We start from the raw sequence: 16,127 nt of genomic DNA on the forward strand, positions 1-16,127 counted from the left end.
ATGTTTTTGTAGGCAGAGAATGACCTCTTTACATCGCAAGAAGTTATGGGTGCAAACTTGAATGAACCTTTTTCTGTTACTTTTTTTTTTTTTCTTTTCCTTTTTCAGTGCTGATTCCTGAAGCTAAAATGAGGGTCATAAAAATCGAGAAACTTAGGTGTCCACTCAAAACCATTAAAACATGCATTTAAACTGATCATAATATATATTATATGCATTATTAAGCTAAAAGTTGCTTAAATATGCATTATGCATGGTTTTATCTCCAAAAGGCCAAAACATGCAAACATGCACGGAAAAAGTACACATATTTGGAACCGGAAAGTAATGAAATGGATAAGTACTAGTTTGAGCTTGTCCTATGTTCCTATAAAAACATGCATTTGCATGGAATTCTCGTCTCTAATGATAATGATTAACAGAGGGAAATTTTGAAAGAAACGCGAAATAACTGATAAATTTAACTTGTGTCCTATCAGTTGGACACTGGGTTCTTATTTGTGGTATAAATACCATTATCATTTTAATTTAATTTTATAAACTGTATTGCAGACATGTGAGTTGTTCTTGTGATTTTATTTTTTGTTTCTCTTACTTTCAGGAGGAAGCGGTAAGCTGTTACTGCAGCGCTTCACATACTGACAACAACTACTCTACAGATGAGCACGAGCATGACAGCATAAGGGAAGGTGGTGGTGGTGGGGGTGGAATTGGCATAACCCGAGGTGGCTTGCAGCTAAGTGACAGTGGTGCTGATCTGTCAGAGTGTGGTGGAGATGTTCAGTATACATCAACTTCACGTCATGAAGATTGGGAGCGTTATTGGTCAGTTAATGGAGAAAGAATTATATGGCAAAGTTGGATAGCCAAGTATGGTGAATATATCAATCCAGATTATCTTAACCAACATGATAGCAATGTTTTGTCTGCATGTGAGAATCATTCAGCCAGTAAGAATAAAGATTCTTTTGAAGATTCTAAAATAAAAGAAAGTGAGTGTCATCTTTCTGATGAACAGCAGACAGCATTCCATGAAGAAGAAACTACTTCTCACACTTATTCTAACACATTCCAGGGTTCGCTTCAGAAAGTTAATGAACAAGATTTTTCAAAATGTTTCACCTCTTCATCCAGTGAACTGGAAAAAATTGAATCCTCTCCAAATGGCGATGGTATATTTCCAGGATTAGATGGTGACAAGACTGAGCAGAAAGAATTACTGCTTTCAGATGTTGTAAAAACTGAAGTTGAAAGCAAAGATAAAGACTTGCCCACTTCACCAATAGGTGAGACCGCAGAAGCCGTATCTAAACAAGATGTATTAATATGCACCGGTGAGGAAAATGGTTCATCTTCAGTTGATAGGTGGAGTCCATTATCACCATCAAGTACAGATGATTCTTCAGGAGATGGTAGCGCAGATGGTTGTATCGTAGCTGGTAGTGTTGCTAATACAGCTATCACTTCTGACTCTATGACCAATGTGACCAAAATCACAGTGTCATCTTTAGATTTGAGCTGCGGTGACACTGAAGATTCAATTCATAGTAGTTCATTATCATCCTCCTCAGGCAGTTCTCGAAGTGCTCCGTTCACCACAGATGAAGCAGACCATTATTGGCAGAATCTCTGGAAAAAGCATTTTAATGAACAGTACTACGCACATTATAATGCTTTCCTAGCTTGGGAAATGAAGGAAGGTAATGAGGGAACAGAAACAGAAACAGAAGGGAATATAACTTTAAACACCAATCAGCCTATATTTCACGTGGGAGATGATCCCTCAAGTGCCAAACAGAATTCTTGCAATTATATGGAAAATGTTATAGGTAACGTCTCTGCTAGTTGTTCTAAGGATAATCTTAATTTAAATTTTGTAGATGATTATTACTCCAATAATGACACTTCAGTAGCTAATATTACTGTTGTTACCAATGATCTTCCTGATTCTGGAAATGTAGAAACATCCAGCTGTAAATATTGCTATTCTGAGATTAATAATTTCAAGGAATCTGGAAGGAAATTATCTTGCTCATGTTCGCAGACAGTAAATGAAGAAACTTTTGAATATACACAAGCTTTCTCCTTTGATGATGTTTCAAGTAGAAGTAAAATGGATTTCACTGCTGAAAATGAACGAAGTTTTGAGGAATATAATCAGTCTAATGGAAAAGTATGTGAAGACACTGTATCAAGCGGAAAAATGGAATTAAATCTTGGAACTGACCACAGTTTTGATGACATGTGTAATGAGAAACAGCAGTTCATGTCTGTCAGCAGCTCAGGTACGGCAGTAGAGGAAAAGGAAAGTACTGTTACTAATAGCATCACAGATGTTGCACTTGATTCATCAGTCAAAAAACATGACAGAAATTCAGATACTTTCAAGACAAAAGCTGAGCTGCCTCCAGGAATTAAAAAACTTCCAAACAGAAAGGGAAAATCAAGGTATGACATTTTTTATAATCACTGTTGTACAGGAAACAATGCTATAATAATATGCACTTGTATGAACCACATCATATAATTCGTAATTTTTTTTGTGCATTTCACTTAGAGCATGTGCAAATTCAAATGTATAATATACAGTGTGAGTCTTACAGTTCTCCATGTAGTTCCTGCATGCTGACTCTTGACTATACAATGCACACACACACACACACACACACACACACACACACACACACACACACACACACACACACACACACAGAACAAAAGTTCAGTAGAACTTCTATTATCCGTGGTAATGAAGGGGGTGTAGAAAATCGAAAAAATTGGATGATCCGTACTATAAAATATTTGCATAAGTCCATACTACAGTCTCATAATATTCCTCCATAGTGTTGCGTTTAACATGCTAGATAGTGAATCAGAAGTTCGCTAATTTAATTCTGGTTGTCAACGACGGGTTTATAAGGGCCAAGGAAGTTCCTTATGATGGTTGTTTGCGGAAGGATAGAAATAGTAGAGGGCTTCTGTTGTAGATATACATACGTTATACACTTTATCATAAATAAATAATAATAATCATAATCCGTGGCGCTACAGCCTGTGAAGGGCCTAAACGACCAGCCAGCTGCTGGCCTCACGCCCACATTCCGAAACAGAGGTGGACGATCATCCAACCAGAATGGAGGTATCGTGTGGTTAGCACGATGATCCCCCCCCAGCCATTATAGTTGGCATTCGCAACCGGATTTCGCTACCTATCATAGCTCCCCAAGTGCATCATGATGCTGGGTGGGCACCGGTCCCATACACTGGCTGAAATTTCATGAGAAAATTTCTTCCCCCATGAGGAACACTTTATCCTTATTTTTCATTAAATCGCGCACAGTTGTAACGCCAATCACGTATTCTGATGCGAAATGAGCCGCAGTTTTTCTTTTCCCGAACCTCTCAATTATTTGCATTTTCATTTTGATACTTAGGAAAACACTTTTGTCACCTGTGGAAGATATTTTGCATAGAAGTTATAAAGTACCTGCATTTGAGCAATAGGACAAGAACTGAATGCTGCACAGGTTTGTTATATATTGTGCGGAAGTTCTTGGAACTATTTCTTTGAAAGCAGGTAGTGACTATTTTACAAGTTGAGAAAAATACCTTCAAGTAACGTTCTTATTGCTTGCAGTAGTACTATGTAAAGGTAAATGCTTTTAATAAAACACTCTAGAAAAAATAGGATTATAATATAAGGCATAGTACTAAGTTTCTTACATGTTTATTTCTGTAGTAAAGGAAGAAAGAACGAAAGAAAAGAGCAACCGAAAGACAGTCGGATAATCTGCTGATCGGTTAATAGGGTGATGGATAATCGGGGTTCTACTATACAGCTGTTACTAAATAGAATTTAAAAAACATATATGAGGAGCTTGGTATCAAAATTGGATAACTCCACTTTTGCTTTCTTTACAGGAGAGGCGAAATACTAGATCCTTGGAAACCAATATCACCATTATACGTACATTTTTTGTTAACATTCTCATGGATCATAGAAATATTTTTTCAGTCTCAAAATGCGATTAAAGTTAATATTCAGGTCGAAATTTAAGTTTAAAAAGTGGAATTGTCCATCTCTGAAACTAAGTCATGGAGTTGTCTGTTTTTGAAACCAAATGAAGCCATGTTTAAAGTGGAGTTGTCTGTTTTTGAAACCAAACGAAGCCATATTTAAAGTGAAATTGTCTACTTTTGAATCTAAGTCTCTTGTACCTCGGTTTCAAAGTAAATTTACGTAAAACAGTACCTATTCATCCACAAACCGATTATGTAAACAATCAGCCATGTTGGATTCGCGATGCGAGATGGGAAAAGATGGTACGAATGTGGGCTTCTCATTGGCTACTGAAGGAATTGTCCTAATTTGGAACCAAGCCACAGTGGATTTGTCTACATTTTGATTCTAAAGCACACAATTAAGTGCTATTTTCGCTTTGTCCTGTCCGTTTTTTGAACCTAAACAATTCCAGAATTGCATTCAGCACACACAATTCTATGAGAAACAATCAATATCTCGAAATCGCAAAAAATGGAGTTGTCTAACTTTGATACTATGCTCCTGATATATATCTGATTTACCACAGTACAGGAAGTGATAGGAATGTTCATCATAAAACAACACTAATCAAGGGTTTATGATATTGATTTTGCACTTTGTAAAAACATCATGCAGTGCATTGATTGTTGTATGTGCTCTAGTGACTGAAATCCTAATGGACATAGTTGTTATGAAGCGCTCTTTCATTCACTGACTCACATAATAACTATAGGCAATTTATGGTTTATGACTTTATGAGTATTAATTATTTTGGTGTCTTTGCAAACAAACCATTCTTCCTTGGCTTTCATAGGCAAAGTTGCAGATTTTATGGCAGCATTTTAATACACCTTCAAAGTATCTTTACTAGATCACAACTGAACTCCTGAAAGATTTACTTTTTAAACAGAAAATAAGCATGCTGTGTCAAAGCAACCTATATTAGAATGCAGGAAACAATACAAAACCTGCATCCATTAAACTTTGAATGAGCGAACCTTCCCTCGCATAACATCTTTCATTTTTAGATTCTAGTTGCTTTATATTTGTAATTATTTCTCGTGGATTTGTTGGAAAAATTTGAATATTTGGAAAAGCTGTACGTAGAGACACTTTAAAAAAATTTGTAACATTATCATTATTATTATTATTATTGTTATTATTATTATTATTATTATTATTATTATTATTATTATTATTATTATGTGGCATATTTAGTTTATCAGTTGTTGAGAGAAAGTTTTTCTAAACTATTTGCTTTTTTTTTTTTTTTTTAATTATATTTCAAGTTGTTTTAATTTTAATATTCCAGTTTAGAATATTTTGTTAAAGTGAAGTTCTTTGGCTTTTGAGATTATTTTGTGTAATATTTTAGAGCAGTTTTTAAAGTGAATTATTTATTTTTGGTCATTCCGTAAAATAGCTTTAAATAATTATCGCATAATGGAAAGGTGTGTGTAATTTTAATTAAAGTGTTTATTTTAATTTAATCCTTTAATGTGGTTCTTGTTTTATGTGTAGACTTTTTATGGATTCTGTGGGTCACCTTCTACAAAGTTTGAGCATGCTGGATTGTCAGTCATCTGATACAAAAAGTCCTCAAGAAGGTAGTGGTGATAATTGTTGTAATAGCACTGCTGTTCAAGAGAAAGATGAGAGCTTCCACACTTGCCCAAATACGCACACATTTACAAATAATAATTCGTCTTCAAGAATCACTAAGAATAGGGGCTCTGGAGATGAACCTCCAGAAGAGAGACCAGTGACCTTGAAACGAAGGTAATGGTAGTTTCATATCATAGTTATATATACCTGGCTTACTTCTAAAACCCCATGTCCAATTTTTATCGAATGTAGAAATTTATGTATATTTTCAAAATGCGTCTGATGATAACACCTTGTGAGTGTGCAAATGTTTGCATATTTTATAAATAACAAATGCGTAACAGTTATTAGCTGAGATATAAAAAGAATAAGAAATGTATTTGTCCTTATTATTTATGAAATAAAATAAGAAGTACATATTAATTTCGCGATTGCTGACTTACCTGAACAAAATCAAATATGAATTATTGTAAAATGAAATATATGTAAACCCCTATTTAAGGAAAAAGAGCAATCCCTAAGAGATTCGTTAAAAAGGGGTTCTACTGTATATGTAAAGTATTTATAGATTTTACCATTTATGAAACAAAAAGCACTGCATCTTTTTACGTGTTATAACAAGTTGAATGAGCTACCAGATCTTCAGCATTAGTGCAACAGACTGAAAGAAAAATGTCCAGAAAATTAATGATTAAGAATAGGTACATGTAACTCAAATCATTGCAAAATGGTAAGCAAGAAGCAAATGTAGAAATATATCATCTGTTACCCTTTTATTTGTGCCAAACTAGTATATACAAGCAATCAATCAATCTTAATGTATCCAGCTGTTTGCTGACAACATAAAGTCCACTATAGTCCACTGTAGTCTATTCAGTTGTTGTTTTACACGAGAAATGAGGGACATTTATTTTGACCAGTGTTCATTATAGATCCCTGTCGCTAGTAGCCAGAGTTGGGGTGTAGGCAATATATTACTGCAGGGCTGTGTCGTCTGCAACTGGTACTGATGATTTAAATTTACTTCTTTTGTGGTTTATGGATGGACAGTATAGAAGAATGTGTTCCAGATCTTCATCATGATTATTACACCACAGACAAGTAGGATTATCAGAGATGTGAAATTGGTGTAGGTAAAATTGTGTGACAATGTGACCTGTTCTGAGATTTGATACAGTGTCATAAAATAACCCAATAAAAAAAAGTCGTGTTTTACAACTACTTCTCTAATAGTTTGCTTTCATGATACTGTTATTTGCTTCAGAAGAAGTAACAGACTTTGAGTTTCATTGTGAACCTATGAGTTACAATAACAAATAATTATTATTTCTCATAAATTTATAAATGAAGCCAGATAACTATTTTTTTATGTTACAGTATATTAAGTCTTTTGTATGCAATGCAAAAAACTGGAGTGTATCTTTCTCTTTGAATGTCTGATAACGATTTTTTTATTTTGTGTGTTTTGAATGATAGTTGAAGAAAATTAACTACAGACAGAAATATTGTTAAGTGACATGATAAAGGACTGAATTGTTGCGAGATATGAAAAGCATTGATTGGGAATGTATGTATATCTTTTATTTTCATGATAGAGATTTTTTGAATTGGCATATTTTGTTTTGTGTTCAACATTGTTTTTTTATTCTGAAGAGTTTGCAAGTCATTTTCAAACAAAAGATAGTGCAGTCTATTTGAAAGCCCTAATAGCAAAAGTGTATAAAATAGCATCTTTTAAATTGGCTGTAATTATTGTCTTTTGCCAGAAATATTCACAATTGAAATAGATTATACATTCCTAAAAATTTGTAGTTTAGATTAATATTTTCTTAGGAATTCAATTACCCATTTGTGTATTTTCAAAAAATTTCGAAGTAAAATCTTTACTATACTTCATATGTGCTACTTGTAATGAAAAAGTAAAAATGTATCTGTTATTTTTGTATTTATAATGTTTGTATTACTGCATTTATTATTTGAGAAAACTAAATTCCATACTTTTTTATACTGTATCGAAAACTGAGTTTGATTCTAATTTTCATTTCAGTCATGAAAGTGATTCTGATGAATCTGGACTTGATCGAGTGAAGAGTGCATTTAAGCTGATTGGTCTAGCTTTTGCTCCCAATAAATCATACACATCATCTTCTTCGTCATGTGATATGGCTGTAACACCAAGTATTCATCGTGGATCTATTTTGTATAGGAAACGCAACATACGTGATCAGAATCGTCAGCTCAAGATGAATATTCACCAGCGCCGAGCACTGCGGCAACAGCAGTTGCTGGCATCTAGCACCACTATCTCTGCACTTGACAGGGTAATATATTCAGGAATGTTCATGTTTTTATGACTAAAATGGTTAAGTTAAATTTGTGTGGGAAAATGGTATGTTCATTTGATTACAGAAATCATCATGTGTTATTATTGGAGTCTAAAAAGTATGGATTTTTGTTAGCACAAACTGTTAGCTACTACCTGAAAGTGACTAGCACATGTAACTACATATCTCAGGTTATCATTAGAGTATTTTTTAATACACTTTAAATATATAATCTTGTTAAAAATCGTTAATTAAAATAATTATTACAGTGTGTTCTTTGTACTACATTCTGATGTAACAGGGACATTCTCAGATAATGTAGCATCAACAAGAAATGATTCATCAAATGAGATTCTTAAGACTTTGGAGATTATTCCTCAAAGTTGTTATGACACTAGACAATTCAGTTAGTATGCTTTGCATTGGATCAGTTTACTAGCAACATTAATTTCGTTTAAAGCATAGTGCCATATAACCAGACAACATAAAAATTTAAAATCTCTGAGTTTTGAGGCAAGGGTGTTTCAGCTTCATGTCTCGCCATTTTGTCTACTGACTCGTTGTCAGCAATTTGTATCAGTACATCATAAAATTCCTCAATAATGTCCTAAAGGACGATTGGCCTCGATTCTAGATTCCCATGAAGTTGTACTTACTGGCTAGACATTAGAGTTGTAATATATTTCTTAAGGATTCACCAATGCAGTGTTGACTCCGAGGAAAACACAATTTATGAACAGTTTAAAAATAAAATCTCTTTTCTAGATGACAACACGGTATCATTGACCATGAAGTTGAGAGAATGATATCAGCAAGGAATATAAAAAGCTCTCAGGTCCTTAATGTGTTGTTGAGTTACTGAAGATATTCCTTTCATATTCGAGCCATTGTCATAACCCTGGCCACACATGTTTGCAATTGGAACATTCATTTCTGACAATTTTCTTAAAATTCATTTGGTTAATGCTGAGCCTGTAGTGGCTTCTACAGCAGTGAAACCAAGAAAATGTTCATGACTGTTGATGTCATCTGGGTTTGTAAGCCTGAGCAGTAATTCATTTCACTTTTTATGGGACTCTAGTGGTTTTTATATTTTTCATGTTCACTGAGCTACATATACAAAATGATTCCAATCATTATAGAGTAGTGAGTGATATTTTATTATAGGAAAACAACTTACAACAGAAACAGAATACAGAATCTTTTTCTTTTGAATACACTAACCATGATCAATGAATATGTTCTCCATTGCTTAGCTCCCTGGTGTAAAAATTTAGTGAAAATTTCTGGTCATTAGAGCTGTGCGGAAAAAAGAAATTATTTTTTGGATTCTCTGGTGGCTTTCTGTATCACTTGAAAGAATTCCATCTTGCCAGATCAGTGCATCTCTCAAGTTCATCACTTCATGGAATTCAAAACGTCAAATCAATCTCACTTTCGACAGTGTTAGTACTGTCTACGTCTACTTTACTGTAGTCTGAATTAGAAGTACTTGTCATGAGCTCAGAATCATTTTTGTTTCGATACATTTGCTTATATTCTCCTGTCCTACATCACTGTTTCAGTTTTTAGATACTAAAGTTACGTAAAGGCCCGCATTATTTTTTTAATATCACATTCTTTTTCCAGTTCCCATTTGCGAAATTTGGCACCTGATAGTCTATTTTACCGAACATTATATCTATTTAATACTGAAACTTTTTAATAAAACTTACAATAAAATGTATTACAGTAAAACCTCGATATAACACTCCTGCTTATAATGCTTTTCTGCCTTTAACAATAATTTTTCCTGGTCCCTTATATCTCGCATATAATGTTCCTGCTTTTAATATTTTTCGTATTATTACGACCTTTCTCTTCTCATTTCTCTCCTCTCTCCTCTCCCCTCTTCTCTTCTCTTCTCTTCTCTTCTCTTCTCTTCTCTTCTCTCCTCTCCTCTCCTCTCCTCTCCTCTCCTCTCCTCTCCTCTCCTCTCCTCTCCTCTCCTCTCCTCTCCTCTCCTCTCCTCTCCTCTCCTCTCCTCTCCTCTCCTCTCTTCTCTTCTCTTCTCTTCTCTTCTCTCTCCTCCCTTCTCCCTTCTCTCTCTGTCCTCTATCCTCTTCTCTTTTAGAAACACTGATATCATGTTGTATTACGCAGACAAAACAGTTCCTGGAGTATGACACAAAGAACTTTGTTGCTGAGGACGCAGCTATAAAGGCAGCTTTAAGTTACGAAGGTCATTCTAGTTCTGATGAGGAGCTTACACTACCATCTCGACCTGTCGCTCCTTTAACCAGGTATGTTACATAATGTCAGCTGTTTTTCAATTGTACAGACCCAGAAACAAAATTTGGGCCACTGAGTAAATACTGAGCATGTGCAGTATGTTATAAATAGGGGGCGGATGTTGATGACCTAAAAATCTACTTAAAATGATCATTAAAATGCCCTTAAACTAAAGGAAAAATGACATGAAATTAAAAGAAAATGACATTTAAATATTATCCACCGTACTCGTACCACAATTTCTTAAAAATTAGTCACCTTGTTTCAATGACTGCCCTGGAAATCTCGGAGAGAGGAGGCAACTTCCTGGAATTTAGCTAAGATAAAGGAAAAGAACATGCAACAAAATGAAGGTTTTAAGGGAAAACTATAGATTTTAATGAGGGTTTAAAATGTATTTCGATCAGAAGTGGTCGGTGAAAGCCCTCATTTAAACTAAACTGTTTTCAAGCCTTTTATATTACTTCTGTTGTGTGAAGTGAAGCCTTCAGTGGAATGAGGGATGGACTTAGAGTATGTTCCAAACTATAAAACTCAAACTTCACTACTATTCACTTATTCAGTAGGTAATTACTAGTAACCTATTTGGTTAGAAAACGATTTAACAGATCTATCGGTAAAGAAGAAAGTAAAATGTATTCCAAATCATCTAAAGGTTCTTCAAAGTATTAAAAATGACCTATTAGTTAAAAAAACGTAAAAAAAATGCAATATAAGAAATTATTTATTTACTTTGATATTAACATAGAAAGGATTTCTATATTAATAGGATCGTTCTAATGTGAAAAATAAGAAGATGACTTTTCATCAACATCTACCCCGTAGTTATAAAGTCCCAAATTTTGTTTCTTGGTCTGTACAACTTAATTACTATTATTTTGTGTAGTGTTTGTAGCACCTTTTAGCTTCAGTTTAAATTTTTTCACGTACTTTCTTTCATGTTTTGGGCATTTCGTTTACATTTCATTGTTTTTGTTGAAGTTAGTGAAAGTCATAAATTCTTTCTATAATTCTGTCTTCCCCCCCCCCCCTCTCTTTTAAATGAGTATTTAGCCTTTACCTATATCAACTGTGTGATTTGTGAATTCTACATAGAGAGATATTCTCTGGCAGGAAATAACTCATTGATAATAGGATTGCTAATTTTCTGAAGTCGAATGAGGATATAATATAATGTGTATGGACAGGTTTCATTAGGACCCATAACCCAGAGTGAGACATCAGTTTCTCTCAGCCCCAAACTCCATTTGCAAGGACGCTTTTGTGTTCCTTTTAAATTTCTCCTCCCATTTCCCCTCTCTTTCAGTTCAAAAATTTCATTAGGAGTTATGCATCAGAAGTGTATCAATAACCAAATTACTTTTCCATTCATATTTGTCAGCTTTTCATCAAACACAAAAATAAAAAATTTCTGCTAACTCACAAGTCACAATATTACCAGTGTTTATCATGGGATTATACAAAAGTGGATAACGAAACAAATAGAAGTAAGTATACCTGAATGTCAAAAATAATATTGCAAATGAAATCTAGGACAGTCTGTGAGAATGTTACAGTGGTGTGCATTCAGGGTAGGCTAGGTGTGCTGCGCCTCCCTGGCTATTTTAATGTTAACAATAAATTATATTTAAAGGTATTACTAGCTTCAGAAGCTAATAAATATGGAAATGAATAAATGAAATCTGGAAACAGCCACTACAACATAAATGGTATGATGAGCAACAACTGGGAACAGTCATCAATTGTCAATTTAATCGTGAATCATAAACTGCAATAGCAAGATTAAAAAGTGGACACACAAAGCATATGAAGATCATAGCATTTCAGAAGATATTTCCATTATGTACAAAATGCAACACAGAACCAGCCTCACCAAATCATATTCTCATGTGTAAAGGCTCACTCCAAACCATGTATACTCAGAACCAAAAAAAAAGTGATGCATCAGCTGCAACGCCTGCAACAACACAACCTCATAGACTTGGTCTAAGTACCACGGGATAAGAAAGAAGAAGAAGCTAATAAATCTCTCTTCTTTTTTTTTTTTTTTTTTTTTTTTTTTTTTTACATACGAGGGGGATCCAGGAAATAACGACCGTTCGCGCATACCCGCCGCGCAACTGACTCCCCTTCCTTGTTTGAAGGTCAACTGGCTTCCTTAACATGTGTTCTCATAATGTTGTGAGTACTGGTTGCAACAAGTCGCCATTGTGCATTTTGTGTTACTTCAAAATGAACGACGTGATTGATAATCCCGCCGACTGTGAGGTGAGGAGTGTGATTCGATTTTTGAATGCCCGTCATTTGAAACCTGCAGAAATTTACCGGCAATTGAAAGAAGTGTATGGTGATACTGTAATGAATGAAAGAAATGTGAGAAAATGGTGCGAAATGTTCAACAATGGGCGAACAAATGTCCACGATGAAACTCGACCCGGACGCCCATCACTCATCACAGAAGACCTGAAGACTAAAGTGAACAACAGAATCTTGCAAGACAGGCGCACATCACTCGACGAATTGCATATTGCCTTTCCTGACATTTCTCGTTCTTTGCTTGGTGAAATTGTGTCGCAACATCTTGGCTACCACAAAATCTGTGCACGATGGGTTCCACGGCAACTGAGTGACCAACACAAAACTCAGAGAATGGCCTCAGCATTGACATTCTTGATGCGATATCACACAGATGGAGACGCCTTTCTTGATCAAATTGTGACTGGTGAGGAGACCTGGGTGTCTCACAACACCCCAGAGACCAAGCGCCAATCACGTCAGTGGCATCATCCCTCATCACCCAAGAAAGCGAGAAAATTCAAACAGACTCTCTCAACACAAAAAGTCATGGCTACTGTCTTTTGGGATTGCAAAGGTGTTCTTTTACTGGATTTCATGCCAAAAGGCACTACGATCAATGCAAATCGTTATTGTGAGACTTTACGAAAACTACGGCGAGCCATCCAAAACAAGAGGCGAGGAATGCTTTCGAGAGGAGTTGTGCTTCTTCACGACAATGCCCGCCCGCACACTGCTGCTTCAACTCGAGAATTGCTGGATCAATTCGGTTGGGAAATCTTTGATCATCCGCCCTATAGTCCAGACCTTGCTCCTAGCGATTTTCACCTTTTCACTAAGCTGAAAGACTTTCTGGGTGGTACGCGTTTTGGAAGTGATGAAGAGTTGAAGAAGACAGTGAACACCTGGCTTAATGAACTGGCGGCAGAGGAGTATAACACGGGAATTCTAAAGCTAGTGAACAGATACGACAAATGTTTAAATGTAGGTGGTGATTATGTAGAGAAGTGAAGGAAGCTTCAGTTATGTAACAGACTTTGTTTTTTCAAATATTTTTTTTTTAATTATTGCAACAAAACTGTCGTTATTTCCTGGATCCCCCTCGTAAATTACCTATTCTTTCAAATCTAGTCAAACTTCGTGCTGTTTCACCTGTATCACCACAATGGGCTCTGCTGTACAGCCCTACAATGAGCGTTTCCTTGGCTTCTGTCTTTCTCATTGGCTTCTGGTGCATGCGTGCTTGCTCTCTATGCAACCATTTGGTTTGTTATGTCGGTCTAGTAAGCGCTAAGCAGGTGTGCTTTAGCGGTGATTTCCATTTCCAAGAGTGTTCGTATACAAAAATAGAAGTGAATAGTGTTTCATAGTTGATTCGAAAGTGTAAATTGAAATGTAAGTGTCATATAATGACTTAAAATAAGTGCATAATAGAGGAAATCCTGAAAAAGTAGTTTTGATTGCTGGTCTTTCATTGAAAAAAGTGAAACTGTAAATGTTGTTGTTTTCTAATGCCAGGTGTTTGACGGACTTGAAATTCAAACATAAACATGAAAAAATTATTCATGGTAAATATCCTCATGAACTAGTAATACATATGAAATTTACAGCTCCACATAGCATTCTCTGGACTGTATGAGTTGACATCACTTGTTTTGTTCATACCCAGTACATCAGCATCAGTCAAAAGATATTTTCTGTCCTTAATACGAATGAAATCACTGATTGATCGACTCAGAGATACGAAAGATTGAACAACCTAACCTTGATGTCAATAGAGAAGAAGGAGCTACAGGAACTTAAAAATTCTCCAACATTTTACAATGATGTTATCAATGAGTTTATGAAGCAAAAGGAAAGAATGAAGTTTTTCTTCAAGTAAAAAAGATATAATTTCTTTAAAATGTTGTGTTGTTTCTTTATTAGGTTTGTGCTCGTTGTCGAAATCTGCTAGAATGATTAATAATTGTAATACATAATATGCATTTAAAGCTGGATTATAAATTATAGCCGGTTAGTAGTGATATTAACTAATCTCTAAAAGGAGAGCCTACCCTAGAGTTGCCAGGTCTCCCGTATTTTATGCACATTTTTGCCAGTCTGTCATCTCGTGTATTTGATAATATTTTCTCTCATCATTTATTTATTTATTTATTTATTGAATTGATAAATATGAATAGTGCTATGATGCTACGAAAGCTATTCTAATTATATTTTAAGTGTAATCTACAATGACAAATTCTCGTTAATTTTCAACCTGTTTTGTTAAGGGAAATTTCACTTGTAAAAGTTTCTGAATGAATACAAAGCAAGTGGTAAGTATAAATAGTGCTATGAGATTCATTTTAAATTATTTTTGCTTACAGTTATACTGTATATAACATGCTTCTAAAGGTAAAATGTGTCGATAATGTCTTGATAATGATTTTGGCAATTACTTCCAAAATCCTCCGTATTTTCAGTTTGAAAACCTGGCAGTCCTAGCCTACTCTAAGGCAGCAGGCACTGCATGTCACTGGAATGGTAACAACATGTCAACAGATTGGCCGAGAATCGAACGCCAAAATTAGTTCTTAATTATATTACATGCCAAATGGAAAACATTACCTTGGAACACTAGAGAGGAGATAGACATTACAAAAACATTTGAACCAGAACTGAAAGTCCTAAAACTGACATAGTCTTATGATTATTATTATTATTATTATTATTATTATTATTATTACCGTAAAATGGGGGAATAGGGATGCAGGGGGTGAATAAGGACGAAGTTTTATTATTTTTTTATTTCTTTGTGTCAAAGAGTAAATATAATAATAAGAGTGTTTATTTGTTCACTCATTATGAATGAAAACATAAACACTCTTATTATTGTACTTAATCTTTGTATTGTATTGTATTTATTAACATTTCATGGTATTCGTACATTGCTTCGCAACTAGAATATGGAACAAGTCAAAAAACTTAATACTATTATAAAATCTTAATTTATAGTCACAGTCTAGTTGAAATATGTACAGAAGAGGTTTAAAATATAGTCTACTAGTACAACACAAAATTTTGGTATCAATTTCATGAAGTGTTGTTGAATGTCATGAATTCACCTACAGAATAGAAGGTGTGAGAAATGAGGTACTTCTTTAATTTGACCCTAAATAATCTTATGTTTTGAGTTTCATTTCTTACATCCATAGGGAGGCTATTAAAAATTTTTACTGCCATATAATGCACTCCTTTTTGATAATATGATAGACTTGCCGATGGAGTATGAAAGTCATTTGTATTTATGCTGTGAATTGTTGAATTAGTTACAAAGTTTTCATGATTGCATACGAGGAAGATTATTAATGAAAAAATATTCTGACGACCCATGGGCATTATTTGCAGTTTTCTTAAAATAGTCCTATGCAATTCCCTAGATTTGGCACCTACTATTATTCTAATTACTCTTTTTTGTAGTAGGAATATACTGTTACTATCTGTAAAATTTCCCCAGACACAAAGATATAAAATATAATAACACTTCGTCCCTGTTCACCCCATTTTATGGTATTATTATTATTATTATTATTATTATTATTATTATTATT

General features: G+C 34.6%; 1 protein-coding gene across 2 annotated transcripts in view; it reads left to right on the plus strand.

Annotated features, from left to right (window-relative positions):
* Positions 1 to 16,127, plus strand: part of Tgs1 (Trimethylguanosine synthase 1) — a 51,892-nt gene that overhangs the window by 12,541 nt on the left and 23,224 nt on the right. Inside the window, exons 3-6 of one of the 2 annotated variants that reach the window (XM_069845908.1) lie at positions 602 to 2,448; positions 5,564 to 5,821; positions 7,854 to 7,968; positions 10,114 to 10,253. In XM_069845908.1, the coding sequence (XP_069702009.1) occupies positions 602 to 2,448; positions 5,564 to 5,821; positions 7,854 to 7,968; positions 10,114 to 10,253 (2,360 nt within the window). Of the gene's footprint in view, positions 1 to 601; positions 2,449 to 5,563; positions 5,822 to 7,694; positions 7,969 to 10,113; positions 10,254 to 16,127 lie in introns of both variants that reach the window. The other variant, XM_069845907.1, reaches the window with a different exon arrangement.

The sequence above is a fragment of the Periplaneta americana genome, chromosome 14 (genome assembly GCF_040183065.1).
Source record: "Periplaneta americana isolate PAMFEO1 chromosome 14, P.americana_PAMFEO1_priV1, whole genome shotgun sequence".
Classification (NCBI taxonomy): Eukaryota; Metazoa; Arthropoda; class Insecta; order Blattodea; family Blattidae; genus Periplaneta; species Periplaneta americana.